This window comes from Argopecten irradians, chromosome 1, assembly GCF_041381155.1.
Source record: "Argopecten irradians isolate NY chromosome 1, Ai_NY, whole genome shotgun sequence".
Lineage (NCBI taxonomy): Eukaryota > Metazoa > Mollusca > Bivalvia > Pectinida > Pectinidae > Argopecten > Argopecten irradians.
Window position 1 is genome coordinate 19771591 of NC_091134.1, and position 19708 is coordinate 19791298.

The window sequence follows — 19708 nt, forward strand, 5'->3', positions numbered from 1 at the left end:
AGTGGCAGGAAGGGCTGCGCCCATATTTTGTATTTGTGGTTTTTTTTATTACATGTTGGAAGGACCACCTGAAATTCAGAAGGACCACTAGAAAAAAATAGTTGGTGGTCCTGCTGAACACCTCATAAAATAAGTTACTATCTAACCCTGTCCATTATTTACATTTCAGGGAATTTTACTGTACATACTCTGGTATATTATGAATATCTACTGTCTAATAAAGCCTGTATCGTTATATTCGTTGCAGCCAGAAAATATTTTTTTAGATTTAACCAATCACATTTTTGTCCCCCATGATAAGGCCTAATCCCTATTTAGATTCCTCCTCTAGACTCTTTTATATTCGGACGTTTGAAAGATGTCTCCGACGAGAGACATATATCAAACGTCCGAATATAAAAGAGTCTAGAGGAGGAATCTCAATAAGGATAAGATAAGGCCATGGCCAACCAACAAAATATTTGTTTCCAACATCAATATCAGTTGGAGACTAGGAGTCGATGATATTCTTATAAATCTAGGAATTTATTCAGACAATTAAAGCAAATTATGTGACTACATTATGAACTAGATCTAGGTCTATTTTAAAAAGAGATCCAATCACTAATGTAAACTTGGCAAAGTCATAATTATTACTGTCACCACCTGGTGGTACGTAACGTTATGCTTTGATATATGACCCGCTACTGCCGTAACAACTGTATTTAAATCGCAAAATGAATCATAAACTAAAAAACATATTTATGTCTTAAACTCACACAAATCCATGAGGTTCGGTAGATCTACATGTAGCTGTTATCTGTTCTGTTAAATTCTTCTGATCACATGAGCGGCACTAGTTCTGTCACAACAACGCCATTTTTCATGACCCTTGACCTTTTTCCGAACGGAGTTTCCGATCATAGTCGACTATTCACGGAAACACCCGAGTGTTAAGCCGTCTCCTTGCAGACCTAAATAGGTAGCCATATTTTTCTTATTCGATAACAATCCTACGCCATCTTGTGCTTAAACATACATATTTTATTTATTGGACCTGTAAGTATGAAAGTTAAACATTCAATCTTAATGTTTTATATGTTTGTTTCCTTCTATATAGGAGACAGTGCTTGGAAACAAGCCTCCGAAGGGTCCTTACCCAAGGACTTCATCGCTTCCCTTTTCACGCTGAAATGAATGTGCAGAAGGTGAAACCAACAGTTTCAGCTGCTGTTCAGATACCAGGACACTCACAACCAAGGAACATTGTGTATCCTTTACCAATTGTTCAAATATTTTGAAATTTGGAATAGTATTTGACGTGTTCTGCGCAGTTACTTATCGTAACAGCTGCCGGTAAGTCCAACATGGGGTCCAGTTTCCAAGGAAAATCCCAAGCAACATGTGTCGATTTTAAACGAAATGCGTTTTACATTGAATGTTAAGTGAATTTAAATGAATCGATTTTTAATTCTGCATTGATGATTGTTCATTTATCTTTGTAATTTTCTTGAAATTCGGTTATAAAAAGATGGGATGTAGGCGGGGCCATGTTTTGGTATGTGGTGCGTGCTTATGTGACGAAATGGGCCACATGTGCCGCAGTTGAACACGACTTCCTGGATCTTGAGAAATGTTAGATGTTGTTTGGATGCATACTAGGTGTGTGGTTATTGTGCTTCCTCTCATAACGAAGTAAATGTCAAAATATTTTAACACGTGGGGCCTGGCAATCAAGACAGGAAATGTAGCCGGCTGGATCATGCGTACACAGCATGGCCGACCACGTTCAATGATGGCCGATTGAAACATTGTAGACTACAGCACGTAATTTACATATATCGATTTCTTTGTTGTGTCTGTCTTATCTAGGGAATTTTTATGATGTTATTTTTCTAAAAATGTATTCCTTGATAAAAGATCAAATAAAATACTTTATTTTTCGTTTAATAGCCATTTTGAGATTCCTTTTGTGAGAACCAAGTTCCCGTTCTGTGACGTTTTTATAAACGTATGTAAAGGCCATATCAAATGAGTCACGAGTTTACATTTATAAACATGATGTATAAATAGTACAAAGGATCTAAAATTTTCTTTGTCTAAAATGTTTTGTTACAAATATCATAGAAAAACTGAGAAAGGTAAGGTTAATTTTAAGTTTGTGTAGTCTTACTAGGACATATCACATTTTCAAATTCAATATTGTAAGATTGCAAAAATGGGTGCCCTGACAAAATCATAAAATTGACTGAAATCATTTGTTGATTGTTTTGAATAAGTGATGGCTGATGCTTATGCAGTCTTATAGCTAACTTTCTTAGCTGGTACTTTTAAATTAATTTGAAAAACTACAATACTGACACAGATGAGTATGACTACTCCTTGGAGTTTTCCCCCAAAAAAATCACCCTTCCATTCATTCCCTAAAATGAGGATTTAGTTATGGGAAAAAGATCTGTATCGGCTAGAAATAAGTTTATATACATATATATATATATATAGTAGAAAAATGACCACATCTACATAGATTTGTAAAACTTGCACCCAGTAGATTTTGCCAGTTAAATCTGGTTTGAGCTGAATTATGTTCGATAGCATACAGATAGTATAGAAAAGTTCCCCAGAGATATAATGAAACTCTTGGGTATATTTGAATATTGATTCCTAGAATGAAAGTGAAAGTACTTTTCCAACTAAACCTCTTATGTAGACATGGGTTAAAAGAAAACATCTGAACCTTTGTGTATTGGGAAATTGTTTTATTATTTCCTTGCCAAAGATCCATGTTAACACTCCAGTTAAAAATGGAAGTGGTGACAGAGGATCCAATGTTGTTCAGTTAGTCCATAACTCCTTTAGACATGGAAATTCAGAATTAATCCTTAACTATGACATCAGACCATCTAGAGTTACAACTCCGCCTGTTGTCCATCGTGAGTATACCAATGAAATTGTACTTTCAGATGTTGTTTCTGCATGTTTTGAAAATAATATATATGTTTTAAATAATTGAAGACTTACCCTGATGAATTGGGAAGTTGATAATGATGAGTTCTCATTTTTGAAATAAAATGTCCCAAAATTGATTTTTAAAGTGCAACATGATGGTCCTGTGGTGTATAGAATTGTCGCATATGATAGTTTTCACTGAAATAACAAAATAAAGGTCCTTATAATGTGAATGTTTCAGGAGGCAGGAGGTCCAGAAGAACAAGTTCCACAGCAGTACCATCTCTTACCAACCAGGGATAGTTAATATCGGCTATTCTAATCAGGTAAACAGTCCTACTTGCTTTAAGATCTTATCTTTTTTGTTATATTGAAGTTCATACCTTATGGAATCATATCACTTTTTATTTGAAAAGTCCTTGTAGGCTTGCACAAATATCCATTTGAAACATAATCAAGGAAACTGAGAAAATATCTTTTATTCATTTGCATAAGGAAACAGTTAATTGCTTATTCAATACACAAATGAAGAAGTTGGATAAATCCATTGAATGGGGAAGTTCAAAGTTCAATTTCATTCACTTTAAAAGTGAATAGTGAAATATAACAAAGTTGTAAAGAAGGAGTATGTGGCGATACCTTAGCATATGATATTAAATATGTTTAAAATAAATTACCACTTGTTCCTTGTTCAATGTTTGATATGGAAATTTTTCTGTTGCAGTATCTGTTATCGCAGCAGCAGCAACCACAGCAGGCGGCACAAAGTAATCCTCATGAATTAGACAAGGGTCAGCTGACCACATCCCAAAATTTTGGGGGACAGCGAACTCCAGTAACTATTCAACAAAACATGTATCAAAACCCAACGCCAGGCATGAGAGCTGGTCCCCCAGTAAGTAGACTTCAGCATTGTGCAGTTTTCTTAATTTCTTTCCCATTCTCAATTTCCATGACTAACATTCATGATTGACATCTAGAATTGAAGAGAATGATTAAATCTTGAGCGAAATTTATTTGGAAATCGTTCTACAACTGGAAAATGAATGTTGGCTTTTAACAAGATCTGCTAAAAAGGTATTTTATTCAAAGGTAAACACACTACTGTAAAAGCAATTTGAATAGTTGTTAGCAGAAATTGCATTACCTCACGAGTAAGGGCAGGGATCAATATATCTCTTTTATTACCATTTATGGGTAAATTTCTCCTCAAGCAATGAATTCCTCTCTGGCCTAAAATTCCCAATTTGAAGCGAAAAAATGTTTTTGTAACACAATTTCCCTGTGACTTATTTTTCATTAATTTTTTCAGACTTTTGATTGCAAATTTCTTCATATTTATCATACAGCTACTGCATATTTTATGATAACTCAAATTTTTCATTCACTTTTTCATCAAAATTAATTTAATTTTGGACCAAAATAAGAAGATTCAAATTCCCCTATATTTTCTCAATTTTTTCCCCTATTTTGAAAAAGGGTAATTTCCCCCAAAACCTAGATTGGTCCCTGAAGGGCCAGGGTTTGACATACAAGACATCCGACCACCATGTGTTATGGCAGACATTGAGGGAGTTTGAACACTTCACACACATTTCACCACCATGGACTTTTTTTTGTATATCACAGTAAAACCAACTTCTCTAATTTCCATTAGAACTGGTTAATTTCCGATATATGTGCAAAAGTTAACATTCTCTTAGACTGAATTGTGCCTATAAGAATACAGTATTTTAGTTAAACTAACATGAACCTTTATTTCCAGCCCTTTTTCTCTGGCCAATCTCAGCAGCGGCAGACACGTTATACTGGGCCGCCTCCTATCAGTCAGCCGCCAAACCAGCCAATGTACCCAGCAATGTACATGACACCAAATCACCAGCCCGGATTCCAACCTCCGGGTGGTACACAAATAATTGTCCAGCCACAACTCTCTATGATGGTAAATATATATGTCTATTCACTCTATTGGTTACGTAACCCTGGTAAACACCCAGCAATGTACATGATGATCTGATTCCAGTGTGTAAACCACTACAGCAACAATCATTGGTCTAAAAAAATTGTGATATGTGGCGATAACTTAGCTTCCTTGAATGTGATGTGAGAGAACTGATCACCATAGTAAATTATATAGTTTCAGTTATTTAATAAACGAGTTCCCTTATGCAGGACTACATGGTTTCACTTTGTCTAAACTCTCGTCCCTTAATTTTTAAATTTTGAAATGAGATGTTTGATAAACATGATAAACAACAGTCACCTGTTGAGGAACCAATGTTAATTTGATATATTGAGCGCAAGACTAGTAAACCAGAGGTCCAGAGTTTGATGCTGCTTAGTAGAGGCAGTGATTATGTTATGTAAAATCCTACTCTCTGTTACAGTTTATCATGAATTAAAATTCTGTTTATTCAGTGATTAGACAAGCTGTTATTTTCCTATACTGGGAATGGGATATACAATATGCTATTCTTTGTTGTCTAGCAGGTTGGTAACAGGATGAGTACACCTCAGTATACCCTACAGACTTCCCAGCAAGGGATGACCGGGATGACTTACCCTACCATGGCCACAAATCAAGCTGGAACTCAGCAGTTTAATCCAATTACAGTGTTTCACCAGCAGACAAACCAGAATCAGAGGCCACCATCAGCGGGCATGATTCCACCGCAGGCAAATCAACAAGGGAAGAGAGAGAAACACATGATTAAGATTGTTGATCCTAATACTGGAAAAGATATATCAAGTGAAATATATAGCAGTACAAATCGACCAGGTCGTTCCACAACCCCAGGCTCGAGTCCTTCTCCTGTAGCTGTAGTCCAGGGTGAAGCAGAATCAGAATCCAGTCCCATAGTTGAAGTAAGTTTTTAGCCCATCATGAGACGATGGGCTATTCAAATCGCTTTTCTTTCGCCCTTCCGTCTGTCTGTTAACAATTCTTGTTTGGGAAATTGGGAAGTAAATTTCCAAGAGTAAACTGTATTTTTTGGGAATTTGACATAAATTTGTAATAATTTCCATTAGGAATGAGGCCCATAATCAGCCCCAAAAAGACCCTAGAAAAAGCTCTGATTACGTTTTGGGATGGATCTGTCAACAAGATTGTCACCAGACATCCATCTTGGATTTTGATAGTTAAAAGTTTGTTATTGCTATATCTGGGAAAGTACTGAAGGGATCAATCTCAAATTTCATATGTAGGTTCCCCTAGGGCCCTAGTTGTGCATATTGTGTTTTGGAACGGATTGATCCAATTACAGTGTTTCACCAACAAGATGTCTTTCAGGCAGCCATCTTAGATTTTGATAGTCATAATAACTAAAGTTTGTTATGGCTATTTCTCAGAAAGTACTGAAAGTATTTTTCTCTTTACTCAAATTTCATATGTAGGTTCTTCTAGGGCTCTTGTTGTGCATATTGCAATTTGGGATTGATGGGTAAATAAGATGGCCACCAGGCAGCCATCTTGGATTTTGATTGTTAAAATTATTATTGCCATTTTTAGCTCGCCTATTCGAAGAATAGGGGGAGCTAATGTTGTCAGCGTTGGCGTCCCATTTCAAGTTAAAAGTTTTTGAGAAAGTTTTGAAAAAGTTTCTGTTTCATCAATTGTTTAAGCTTAAGTCATCATAAATGTTTATGATTTTATTTTCCTAATGTGTATGGATGCTGAACGTGATAATACAACCAATTTGGGGCCCTTTAGGGGGTTTTTGAGTCTGTTAATTTGTCATATTTCCATGTTAAAGTTTTTGAGCAAGTTTCTATTTTGTCTATTGTTTAAGCTTAAGTCATCATAAATGTTTATGATTTTATTTTCCTAATGTGAATGGATGCTGAACATGATAATACAACCAATTTGGGGCCCTTTAGGGGGTTTTTGAGTCTGTTAATTTGTCATATTTCCATGTTAAAGTTTTTGAGCAAGTTTCTATTTTGTCAATTGCATAAGTCATCATAAATGTTTATGATTTTATTTTCCTAATGTGTATGGATGCTGAACGTGATAATACAAACAATTTGGGGCCATTTAGGTGTTTTTTTTAGTTAATTTGTCATATTTATGTTTAAATAGTAAATACTTGAACATCAAATAGTAAATACTTGAACATCAACTTCTTCTGGATAGGTGAGCTTTGCTGTTCTCCAACAGCTCTTGTTCAGAGACATCTGAAGGGACCATTTTCAAATTTCATATGAAGGTTTCCCTAGGGCCTTAAATGTGCATATTGCCACCCGTTTTGTGATTGATCAGTGAAAAAGATAGCCACGAGGCAGTCATCTTGGATTTTGATTGTTAAGATTTGTTATCACTATTTTTAAGAAAGTACTGAAGGGATCATTCTCAAATTTCAAATGTAGGTTCCCCTAGGGCTGAAGTTGTGCATATTGTGTTTTTGTGATTGATCGGTAAACAAGATGGCCACCGGGCAGTCATCTTAGATTTTGATAGTTAGTTTGTTATTGCTATTTCTCAGAAAGTAATGAAGGGATCATTCTCAAATTGTGCATATTGCGCATTGGGACCAATTGGCCATCTCGGATGTAAGTAGTTGTAGCTTGAAAAGTAGATAAAAGATCAATCTGAATTGTCGGACATTGATCAATTTTTGATGGGCGCCAAGATTCCTCTGGGATCTCTTGTTGATATATAACATTGCATGCTGATTTACAGCATTGATATGAATTTCCACTGTAAATTTAGGCATTTTGTTTAACAGAGGTTTGCATAGTAATGACAGTTTCAAACTTTTTTTTAGGCATTTTGTTTAACAGAGGTTTGCATAGTAATGACAGTTTCAAACTTTTTTGACCAGGTCATTTTCCAACCTTAAAAAAATACCTATAATAAGATATTGCCTTAGTACAATACAGCCAACTGCAAAAATTGTGGTCTTAATTTTCCGTGAAGTATTTTGCATTGGTATATGACTGCAAAAGTTTGCTAGTAATACTTTAGATAAAAATATCGAGTCTTAACAATATTTTACTGCCTGGTTACAGGAATAGCCCTAAATAAGTTAAATAGTAAATTCAAATGGCAACTCCCTTAATTGAATTGAGTAACTTTGACTTTCCATTATAAATACATGTAATGAAGGAATTTTATACAATTCTTATGTTTTCCAATAATCTTTTTGTTTCAGAGCCCACCACCACCACCACCTTCCGAATCGCCTAACGGTCACCAGGGTGATATAGCAGCAGTATTTGCTGCTCAAGTAGCTGCTACACTGAAGGCTGAAGTTCAAGCAGAAGCTGGGCTGTCTTCCAAACTTTCTCACAACGTGCCATCATTTACACCTGCAGAGGTATATCAACCAGTGAGTGCTAATAGTGAGGAAATTCCACAGGAATCTTACTCGCCGGTTCCGGCAGAAGTTAGTGAATCAGACACTCCCGTGGTTAGTGCTCCAGTGAAGGAAGCTACGACAACAGTTCTAGCGGAAGTTTCAGTAGAGTCTGGGAAAGTTTCAAACTCAGTACGTAGTGCAACCATAGAATCCAACCCAAGTCTTTCAAACACAAATGAATCGGTTTCAGCTTCACAAGAAACTGCTCTTGTGTCAGATTCCGGTGTTGATGTCCAATCGGTGTCATCAATGGAACCAAGTGACTCTTCTGTAGCCGATAATAGTAAGCCAGAAAACCAGAATGTGGTGAAAGCTGATGAAGTTGAGACCCAAGTGGAACCGCCAAAGCCTTCTGAAGTGGACTCTAAACCAGAAATAACTGCACAAAGTGATAATGCAAGGACTACTGATCTAGTAAATGATAGTGCAGAATCTGAGGAAAAACTTGTTAACGATACCTCTAAACAGGAGGATACAAGTGAGAAAGATAAGGTGCCAAATGTATTGCAAACAACTGTAGTGGAACTTGAGGATTCTAATCCTGTGTCCGATGTCAAAAAGGAAACCATGGGAAAGAATAAGAAAGTAAAGGAGGTTACCAAGACAGGAGAAGAATCTAAAGCTGATGTGGAGGCGTCTGAACCACAGGTTTGTATTTATCATTGAGCATGGCATCCTCAGCAACTGTTCTACACATTAGTGCATTCCTTTCATTGACATAACAAAAATTTGGATCCTAGTTCAAATTAAATCAAACTGAACAGGCAATACTAAAAAAAACCATTGTATTCATGGTAGATTAATTTTGCATGTGGAACACGCATAGTTGTTTTATTGTCTTGAATTAAAAAAATTCTTGGTTAGCAATGTGAAGCTTTTAAGATGGTATATTGATGTAAATATGTTATTAAAAGTACAAATGTTGAATATTGTTATTTTATATCATTCTTTTTAAATTACAGCAAGCAGTGGAACCACCAACAACTGTACCAGAACCTGTTGCTGTTACTCCACAGACAACACCAGAATCACAAGATGTTGAAATAACGACAGAAAAACCAGCTAAAATGCAAGAGGTTGAAGTACAAATACAAGACAAGGTACAGGAGGAGAATCAAAAGAATGAGGAAAAAAGTAAAGACACGAAAGAAAACGCCAAAAACACTGAAACTGCAGAAAAGGAGAAACCTGTTAAAGAAACAAGATACAAGTACAAAGAAGGTAAGAGAAATTTACTAAAATTCAAAATTATTTATTATTTTTAGAGCATACTGTCTTATACCGTTAAATAGATTTCGTCATGATTTAGTGACACCAATCTCTCAAAAATAAGAGATATCTATCAGCGATGTTCTTATGTAAATTAACAATGGTGACATAAAACAGTGCATAACACATTCATTTTGTGTTACTGTCTTATACCGTTAAATAGATTTCGCCGTGATTTAGTGACACAAATCTCTCAAAAATAAGAGATATCTATCAGCAATGTTCTTCTGTAAACTAACAATGGTGACATAAAACAGTGCGTAACACATTAATTTTGTGTAAACTTCAAGCGGAGTATCATACAAACTCTTGCATCGGTCATGATATTCTAAACATCTGATAGACTTTGGAAACCTCCGGAACAATGCAATGTGAATCAGGTTTATGTAGTCAATAAAAGAAAGTAACGAAATAGATAACTTTTAGTACCAGCCAAAGACATTTACAGTGTTACTCAGCAGATTACATTAAATTTATTTCACATCATCCTAGGTATACATATACTTTGTACTATCGCTTACTAACCTCAGAGACCATAGACCATATTTGCTACGGTTCAAATATTTATAAAATCACCCAGCCTTGCCTAAGAGAAACAGAATAAAAAAAAACCATTATACAGTATTATTCCGGGTGCTTGAGCTCTAGCTTTAATGTACCCAGAAAGGCATTCAAGCATGACACAGGTAAGTCACCACGTGCACAAAGACTGGACAGTGCTGTATACGTAGCGGACGACTATTTTGAACAGCGAAACATGTCTATCGCCTCAATATCAATAAAATAACAAATAAACTTCTATGTAAAAAAGACAACAATTAACAAAGTTCAAAATAATTTCACTTTTATAGTTCTGATGACGTAATTTAAAGGAAATTATATCTTACAATATATCAAGGACATAAACTATCTTCCAAGGATAATGAGCGATAGTGCTACGTACGTACGCCTGTTGTCGAGGATGATTTAATTCATATAGGCTTGTGAGTATACAATGTATATGTACATCTGCGGGTTATTTATAACTTAGGTGCCTTATGCATGTAGTAGCATATCGTTCTGGAAATTAAGGTTATAGGAAATAGTTAGCGAGCTCTTGGTGTCTAACAGACATATTTCTAGTTTTTGCATTATTTCAAATGCAATTCACACACAGCATTAATGTATTGTTACACATGCCAACATCTGAAGCCAAGATTTGTTAGTAAGTTTGAATCTCAATATTCTGAGAGGAAAAAGAATGCTTTTAAAAATATACAAAAAATCTCATTTTGTTATCAGGTAATGCAGTAAACATTTAATAATAAACTTGTTTTTTTTTACACAGACCAATGGAGTCCAATGAATCCAGAAGGGAAGCGATTATATGACCGTGACTTCTTACTGCAAATGCAGTATGCTGGAGATTCTACAACCAAGCCTGTTGGACTGCCTGATTTACCAGATATTATTTTAGATAAAGTAAGTTTTTGTATTGGAAAAGGAAATTGGGAATTGGTAACTTTCTAGTGATCTATTTTGTTTTACTTAGTGCTCCTTATAATACAATTAAATTGTTTTCACCGTTGTATGAGAAACTGCATAAAAGAAATATTAGGTTTTAATCTTCACACTACTAAGCCATATTGATAAATCAGTTTTATCAAGAATTTCTTTTACTTGAATAGCCTATTAAATGACTTCTGATTTCAGCCTCACTATAACCAGCCATCAGGAGGTGGTGGAGGTGGGGGCGGAGGAGGTGGAAGAGGACCTCCCTTTTCACGGGACCCTCAGGCATTTTCTGGATCCTTCGACTTCACACCCGGTTATGTCAGATCTCCAAGAGTTGTAAGTTATATTATGATAATGTAGAACATTTTCATCAAATACTTTGCTAATGTTTGTCTAACACAAATTTGTTAATTTGTGTATTCATTGCTTCATTTAATTAGCTATAGCTCGGTACAAAGCATTTTGGAAGTAAAAAGTTGCGATGGTGATGTTAAATATTGGGAGATTAGAGTCTTTATCATTTTCTGGCACTGAAATTATTAAGAAAACAGTTTATTCGCAAAGTAGCACTGCATTATGATGCAGACTTTTAAAAAAAAAAGGTAATTTGAGGAACTTTGAAACTTTTGTGATGACAGAAGTTGACTTTAAAACAGAAATTTAAATTAACATTGTAAAATAGCACACTATATTTGTTGTACAGGGCGGTGCTGATCGTGGTGGTGGCAGAATGACCAAGAGCGGCAGCAATCAGGGCCGCAAAATGGGTGGTCCACCACAGAGGATCATCACCCACGTGTCCATAGGACAGGATGTCACGTTACACAAAGCAGGTGATGCATGGAAACCACAGAAGAGCACAGAAAAAGTAGAAGATCCAGAAGAGAAGAAGACAGAGGTAAAAACCAAAAAAAAGACAATAGATGGGACTTCATCATTACCATGCTGTAGTAACTAATATTGAAGAATAACTACATTTTTTCCCCGATACAGATAAACTGACAGTAGATACTCAACTTACTCAACTTTGATGGCTGGAATCTTATCTTTGTTCTTATTCGTAACTAGGGTTCTCTCAGTAGTGAAACTATTTATTCTAATATGTAGTTTTTGTTCAGAACACAATTTTGTATTATGAAATAATTATACTGGTTAAGCATTTAGAAATAGAATACCATCAAGGAGTTCTGAAAGTGTACAGTGAAAGTTGTATCTCAATGTGTGACTTTACTTTGTTCCAGATCTTGTACAAAAAGGCAAGAGGTATCCTCAACAAGCTGACTCCTCAGAAATTCCAAACACTTGTCAAACAGATGTCTGAATTAGAAATTGATACAGAGGAGAGGCTGAAGGGTGTCACAGACCACGTCTTTGAAAAGGTATTAGGAATATTAATGAAAGTATGGTAAATTGGAGTATTGATGAAACTTTGGTAATAAGAATATTAATGAAAGCAAGTATTTGGTGTACACATCTTCATTCAGAGGTAAACGAATCCACGATTAGATATTGTATCAAGTGAAAAGTAATGGGTAGATGAGTTCAGACTGTAAAATTAATTTGTATATTTCGGTTTGTTGTAGTCATGTTGTTTTATTTTCAGGCCGTCAGTGAACCTGGATTTAGTGTAGCTTATGCAAGCATGTGCAGGTATCTGGCAATGGTATGTATTACTGGTATCATAACAATGAAACACATTGTCATCATGTTGGATCTTATACTATTTTCTTTAAATTGTCTTTCAAAATGTGGAATGTTTTAGCACCTCAAATTTAAAAAGACTCGTCCTGTAATTAATTAAAGTTGTCTATATAAAATGGGTGAAATTGGAAGTTCTTCAGGGATGTCTTGAAATGTTATTGTGATAAGTACCTTCCAATATTCCCCAGGAGATTTTGGAATAGCTACAATACATGTGTGGCATGGCATCACAAGAAAGATATGTGGGAAAATGTGATAATGCAGAAGCACTGTTAGCAAGTTTTTGCTATTTTGTCAATGTATTGAGAAATGCTTTTCTGGATAACATGGTATTCTGACTGGTTAAGAATGTTCTCATAAGACCATGAGATAAACTAAAATCAACATTCAAAATAATGAAAAAACTATCACTAATAAATATGTGTTTGTAATTTCCTTTCAGATTAAGGTACCTTCCAAAACTAAACAAGGTGAATATGTCAATTTCCGTGCAATATTACTTACCAGATGTCAAAAGGAGTTTGAGAAGGACAAAGACACAGAACAGGAAATGGAAAGACGACGAAAAGAAATCAAGGAGGCTAAGGTTGGTCTAACCATTCAACTGATTTTAGTCATATTTAATTTTGTACTGCAAAACACATTTACTAGGAATATAATGTTTGAGGATGTAGGGAATTACGTTGTTATAAGTATCATTTATGCTTATCTTAATTGCAACTTAGAAGAACTGTAATATGTTATGACCATGAATTAATTGTAAGTGTGTTCGTTGCAACTGTTTTACTGTACATGAATGGGAGTCATAATTCCACCCAACAGGGGATTTAGGGGCAGATATTGTAAATGTGTCTGGAATACATAACAAAAGGAGGAACAGCTCATATAATTGATCCAAAAGCTTTTGCTTTATCTAAATTAACTATATAGTGAACCTAACAAAATACGATGTCAAGTAAATTTAGTGATTGAAGTTTCTGGTCCCGGCTCCATAAAACTATTTTCAGACAGATGTTTTACTGAAGTATATGATTTTACATAGAATTGAGTAAAAAGAATCTGTCTTGAGAAAATTTTTATGGTTCCGGGCTCTGGATGAATGATGAAAGCTCTTATTATACTGCTAACATAAGTAAAATGTTTGTTTTCAATTGCAGGAGGAGGAAAAAGAGCAGTTGAGCAGAAAAAGAGCAGAATATTGAAGGCATAAATATCTAGAATATGAAGAATCTAAAGCCAGCCGAGACGATCAATTGTGTTTTTAGGTCTAATTAACACAAAAATACACAAAATAATATTATATAGGTAAGGTGCAATTATTTTTTATATTTTTAACCTAAAATAGAATTAGAACTCAACTCATAAAAAGTAAGCTGAAAAATACTAAATCCAGTTTTTAATAGTAAAAAAATACGATTTGTCAGCGATGGAGCATCTTTAATATTAAAATGTATGCTAAAGAGGTGGCCCTTAAAATCATTCCAGTTAGTCTCCTGTAAGCTAGTCTTTCCTACTAAATATGTAAATTATTGCTTGCAACTAAATTGTCTTCATCTTCATTATGACAATTTTAATTTTATAATGTTTGTATCTGATCAGTGTTTTTCTTTTCTTTTCAGGTTTATTGGTGAATTGTTTAAATTAAAAATGTTAACCGAGAACATTATGCATGACTGCGTATTTAAATTGCTCAAAGCCAAAGATCTAGAATCGCTCGAGTGCCTGTGTCGTCTTCTCACTACCATCGGAAAAGAATTGGATTCTGATAAAGCCAAGGTAATATATTAACCTTGAATCCTATTTTAAAGGGTATAAAACTGCTTTTAATTTTTACAATGTGACAAGTCTCTGGATTTATACAGAAATGTATTCTGAATTTTGTATTTATTCCATTAGAAGCCATGAAGCACTTAATCATGAACAATGTATCATTTAGCTTAGCTCAGTAACTTGCTGACGTGTGTAGAAAACAACACTATGTGGAATTTCTGGCTAGACACTTTAATTAGGTCATGACTGTGAGTTCAACCATATCACTTATCATATCATTTTGCCTCAAATTGTGTAACTAAATCATTAGTCATTTAATTCCTAACATATCACTACCTTGCAAACATTGTGTCAGAGGTCATGTCGGTACATGTAACAAAGCCACCGTGATTGTTTACACTAGAGATCCAGCGCAGTGCATCATGGGAGCACATGAGAGAGTATAACGGTGCATTCGTATAGCAGGCGCAAGAAATACTTCATAGAGTGTTTAAATGAAGTTTATATTCACGTGTATTTTTGAAACTTTATCAAGATAAATCATTACATTGAGAACAAAACCAGAAGAATTATCAAGCACATTTTGGCCCAGTGAACACATGGCTTCTTCACCTGATGCCCTAAGCTTAGGCCTGCAAGTCGGCCCTTAGAAGTTAAATCATGATCATAAGCTAATATCACTAAAGACAAATGTTTTGTTATGATTTTGAAACCAATTCTCTTGGCCTTTTGATTTTAATATTACCTTACAGTATGAACATTTGACAATTTGATTGGAAGTTTTGTGACTTAGGTTGGAAAAATAAATAAGCAATTAGGTGGGAGGCGTTTCTTAGAGACAGGGCTTCTTATAGAATAAATATGGTAACTGTTGAGAACATATATGTAACTTGATAGCAAACTTTTGATGTCTTAATTCATCTTTTGATGGATGTAGAACAACAAATTTCAACCATTGATACAAGTAACATAATAGATATTCTATATTAAACATGAAATTTGTGGTAAGTTTCTTTCATGGTGTGGAATATGATAAAATTTGTGGAAACTTTCTTTTATGGTTTGGAATTTTCAAACCATTTTATGACTTTGAATTTCACACTTTTGCAGCCAAGGATGGAACAATATTTCCAACAAATGGGGAAAATTGCACAAGACAAGAAGACATCTTCCAGAGTGAGATTCATGTTACAAGATGTAATTGAATTGAGAATGGTGAGTTCCATCTTCACTAAAAATGTTTAATACACTGTATATTTTTTCTGTGCTATGAATTTTAAAATATTGATAAAAAATCTTATGTTGACTTAATTAATTACAGTTCTAAACTTAGATGTTGGTGTTGTAAAATAAATGTCTGTGGTCTTGTAAAATAAATGTCTTTGAAAAAGAAATGGTTGCCTGACTGAAGCCAATGATGAAGAAAAGTTATCCCTGTCTCAGTGTACAAGATGCCGACTCTTTCCTCGTTACTGAGGCTTTGTCAGTCAATGGTATATGTATTGAGCAATTCAGCAGTTTTGAATTTTCTTAATGAAAATTAATGTGACTACAGAAATTTAAACATTTTGATAATAACATTTCTAGTTGATCACGTCACTAGTTGGATAAGATTCTGAATTGGTAGTAAAGAAAAATTTGTCCTTTTAGAATCGCTGGGTACCAAGGAGGGATGAAAATAACCCCAAAACCTTGGACCAGATTCATAAAGAAGCTCAGAGGGAGGATCAAGAGAGACAACTCTTGGCTCAACAGGCAGTTGCCCAACAAAGAGAGCAGCGTGGAGGAGGTGGTGGTGGTGGCAGTGGATCTAAAGGCAAGTTTATATCAATAACAATTAGGAAAACACAACTTGTATCAAAAGATTTCATCTAGGTATATATTTCTGTAGGAAACTGAAACTATTGTAAATTTCAAATCATCACAAACCAATGATGAAGGAAAGTTATCCCTGTCTTAGTGAAAAAGATGCTGACTCTTTCCTCGTTACTGAGGTATTGTTATGTTTGAAATGGAGAGCAGACAATAGTTTGATTAGGTATACACATGCTCAGAAATTTTTTTCTGCGATTCCAGAAGGAATTATTTTGAATTCGGAACACTAAAAACTAGAAAGTGAAATAAATTAGAATATAAGAAAGAAAATGAGATACATCTTTTAAAGATAGGTGTTGGTATAACACACAAATTCAGGCTTGATTATATGGAAGTAAGTTTAACTTCCACTGTTTATGTTAAGTATATGGTTTCATTGATATATTATATGTTATGTATTATTTAGCCTGATAAAATTTGATTAGTACAGAAGAAAAATAATTATTAACTTGATCACATTAACAGGAGGCGGAAGGCGTGGTCCTGGATCACAGGGTGGACCTCCTGGTGGTGCTGATGGCTGGGCCACAGTGGGTGGAAGACAACCACCAGTTAGAATCAACGCAGAGCGTCAAACCATTGATCCATCTAGACTTAAACTATCTCGGGTAAGAGAAATAATGTACATAATTGATGACTAGAATAAACTTAAGTTTATCAAATATTTTAAATTATACATCAAAATGAGGTTCTTTACTGAAGAAGACACAAAGACTTGTATGTGTGAACATCAAAATGAGGTTCTTTACTGAAGAAGACAAAAAGACTTGTATGTGTGATTAACAGAAACAAAAGTCTCAGTGAATCAGTAAATAATTTGTGTTAACAGCAAAATGTGGATGAGAGTGTACAGCTTGGTCCTGGTGGAGGTGCGGGACGGTTCGCTGGCTGGCAGAGGGGAAGCACAGGCGGAGGAGCCAGAGCATCTCAGGAAGCAGAGCGATCATCTAATGCACCTAGCAACAGGTAAACAGCCCCAGTACATATAGGTGGGGAAAAAATCAGAAATATCTTAATGAAGTAGAAACCCTGAAAGCTATAAAACAAATTCAAAATCAGATTTTCACCTGCTTATCCTGTAGTTCTTCTTATTGTTCAGACTTGTGACTTGGACCTATGATGAAGAAAAGTTATCCCTGTCTTAGTGTACAAGGTGCCGACACTTTTATGTTACTGAGGCTAGCACAGTCCTAATAGGAGGGTCCAGTGATGGTTAAATATGTGAATCAATAATGAAACCCTAGGGCTATCGCCAGTTATCCATTTTTCGTTCAGTTTGGTTGAGCATAAGAATAGTAAGTCATATGTCAAAGGTTTCATTCCTGGCAGTAATGCCTATTCAAATACTTGATTTGATATCATTTATAAACACCCGCAAAAAAAATTGATCATAGTTCAGTTTTTGCTTGTTCATTAGGCAATAACCTATACTGTATTTAGATAAGACTACTATAATACCTGATCAATGAAATCATCAGTAATCTGAAAAGAGTTTGAATAATTCATGTTTTTGAATAAGGTTCAGAATGAAATCCTTATTTCATAATTAACTTTCTGGATGTGATAAAAACAAAATTGTCAAATATTGGGTTGTGGAAACAACTCTAACAATACCTTGCATCACATCTTTACTTGTTTCTCTTTAAACATTTAATGATACTTTCCTACTTGCTGTCAAAGCCAATGATGAAGAAAAGTTATCCCTGTCTCAGTGTACAAGATGCCGACACTTTCCTCGTTACTGAGGCTTTGACAGTGCTAACAAACTACATTTCAGGGGCTGGCCTATCTTATTATGATTACATGCTAAAAAATAAATTCCTCCTGAAATTTTTTTCTGCATTAAGAAATATAAAGTACGCGGTATACATCATAACTATTATAGTGTATGAAATACATGTGTAGTTTAATTTTACACAAGCATTTGCTGTAGAATAGAGATCCATATAGCAACAGACTTGCAGTATGTTGTAGAATGTAAACAATCATAATTAAATACTACCATAGAAATCATGTAACAACTACGTTATGTAAGTTTGTGTCTATGAATTATCTTTTGAATTGTCATTTGTTGATAATTAATTTCTTTGAAAAGATTTTGACAAAAGCCAATGATGAAGAAAAGTTATCCCTGTCCTAGTGTACAAGGTGCCGACACTTTCCTCGTTACTGAGGCTTTGACAGTCTGATCTACTGACAATTAGTGATAATGATGAAAACAGTTTAGGTATAACAAGCCCAACTCTTATTATAATCCAAAATTCAGTCCTATTTTATATATTGATTGTATACCCTTCTACAAAGAACTAAAGCGATAGTTACCCTTCTGTTTACACCATCTCTTGTTTGTTGGTTTGAAATCCATGTGTGGCAGTAGATGAGTAATGTTTGTTGAACGAAAAATTCCTGGAGAACGACTGGCTTCGCTATTGTCACTTAAGTTTTCAATCCAAAATTGAACAATATAAACCAAACCATTATAGGAATTGAAAGTCCTTAGTTATCCAATATCAAAATACAGCTAACAATGCCAATCATTGATAAAAAAAAGTGGGGGGAGCGATGAAGCCAATGATGAAGAAAGTTATCCCTGTCTCAGTGTATAAGATGCCGACTCTTTCCTCGTTACTGAGGTTTCATCTGTCATTATTATGAAGAAATATCTAGATCTGTAGTTGCATTCAAATTTTGATTTGTTGATAGTGAAAAAATATGAGAATTGAAATACATGGCATCGATACCTTGTTTTAATTTGGATTGAAAATATGTTTACTTAGACAAAAAGCAAAGTAAACCAATCACAAGATTTGATGAAGAAACTTATACACTTTCTAGTAACTGAATTTTTGGTGATTTGACTGAAGCCAATGATGAAGAAAGTTATCCCTGTCTTAGTGTATAAGATGCTGACTCTTTCCTCGTTACTGAGGCTTCTTCAATCATTGATATAAAAGAAATAAAATGACTGACTTGTTGCTAATGATTTGGTAAAGATTATTGATTTGTGATGTTTATAAAAATTGAAAATGCTCCTTAATATATTTCAATGGCTAGTATACCTTGTTTTAATGTTGATGTAAAATGTCTACTTAGACCAAAGTAGATCATCATAAGATACTTAGACCAAAGTAAGATCATCATAAGATCTAATGCAGAAACTTGTAGACATCATTCTGGTAACATGAAATGGTTTGGTGATTTGACTGAAGCCAATGATGAAGAAAAGTTATCCCTGTCTCAGTGTACAAGATGCCGACTCTTTCCTCGTTACTGAGGCTTCATCAGTCATACAAAACTTATTCTTGATAAAA

General features: G+C 34.7%; 2 protein-coding genes and 3 non-coding genes across 6 annotated transcripts in view; 4 read left to right on the forward strand and 1 right to left on the reverse strand.

The window, feature by feature from the left end:
* The window catches only part of LOC138320049 (lysosomal amino acid transporter 1 homolog), a 14677-nt gene extending 13766 nt beyond the window's left edge, over positions 1-911 (reverse strand). The window contains exon 1 of one of the 2 annotated variants that reach the window (XM_069263140.1): positions 759-911. The gene's annotated coding sequence lies outside the window, so the exon portion shown is untranslated. The remainder of the gene's footprint in view (positions 1-758) is intronic. The other variant, XM_069263146.1, reaches the window with a different exon arrangement.
* The window catches only part of LOC138320066 (eukaryotic translation initiation factor 4 gamma 3-like), a 27477-nt gene continuing 8664 nt past the window's right edge, over positions 896-19708 (forward strand). The window contains 21 exon segments of the mRNA XM_069263155.1: positions 896-961; positions 1100-1249; positions 2878-2912; positions 3177-3208; positions 3210-3254; positions 3653-3823; positions 4694-4870; positions 5416-5793; positions 8082-8936; positions 9251-9509; positions 10885-11018; positions 11250-11387; positions 11755-11949; positions 12293-12430; positions 12655-12714; positions 13195-13412; positions 14372-14528; positions 15633-15737; positions 16173-16338; positions 16863-17005; positions 17227-17363. Of these exon segments, the coding sequence (XP_069119256.1) occupies positions 1173-1249; positions 2878-2912; positions 3177-3208; positions 3210-3254; positions 3653-3823; positions 4694-4870; positions 5416-5793; positions 8082-8936; positions 9251-9509; positions 10885-11018; positions 11250-11387; positions 11755-11949; positions 12293-12430; positions 12655-12714; positions 13195-13412; positions 14372-14528; positions 15633-15737; positions 16173-16338; positions 16863-17005; positions 17227-17363 (3620 nt within the window). The 5' untranslated portion in view covers positions 896-961; positions 1100-1172.
* Positions 18073-18149, forward strand: LOC138311208 (small nucleolar RNA R38). The gene has a single exon (XR_011206550.1). It is a non-coding gene; the product is annotated as a small nucleolar RNA R38 (small nucleolar RNA).
* Positions 19257-19332, forward strand: LOC138311171 (small nucleolar RNA R38). The gene has a single exon (XR_011206539.1). It is a non-coding gene; the product is annotated as a small nucleolar RNA R38 (small nucleolar RNA).
* On the forward strand, positions 19602-19678 carry LOC138311176 (small nucleolar RNA R38). The gene has a single exon (XR_011206542.1). It is a non-coding gene; the product is annotated as a small nucleolar RNA R38 (small nucleolar RNA).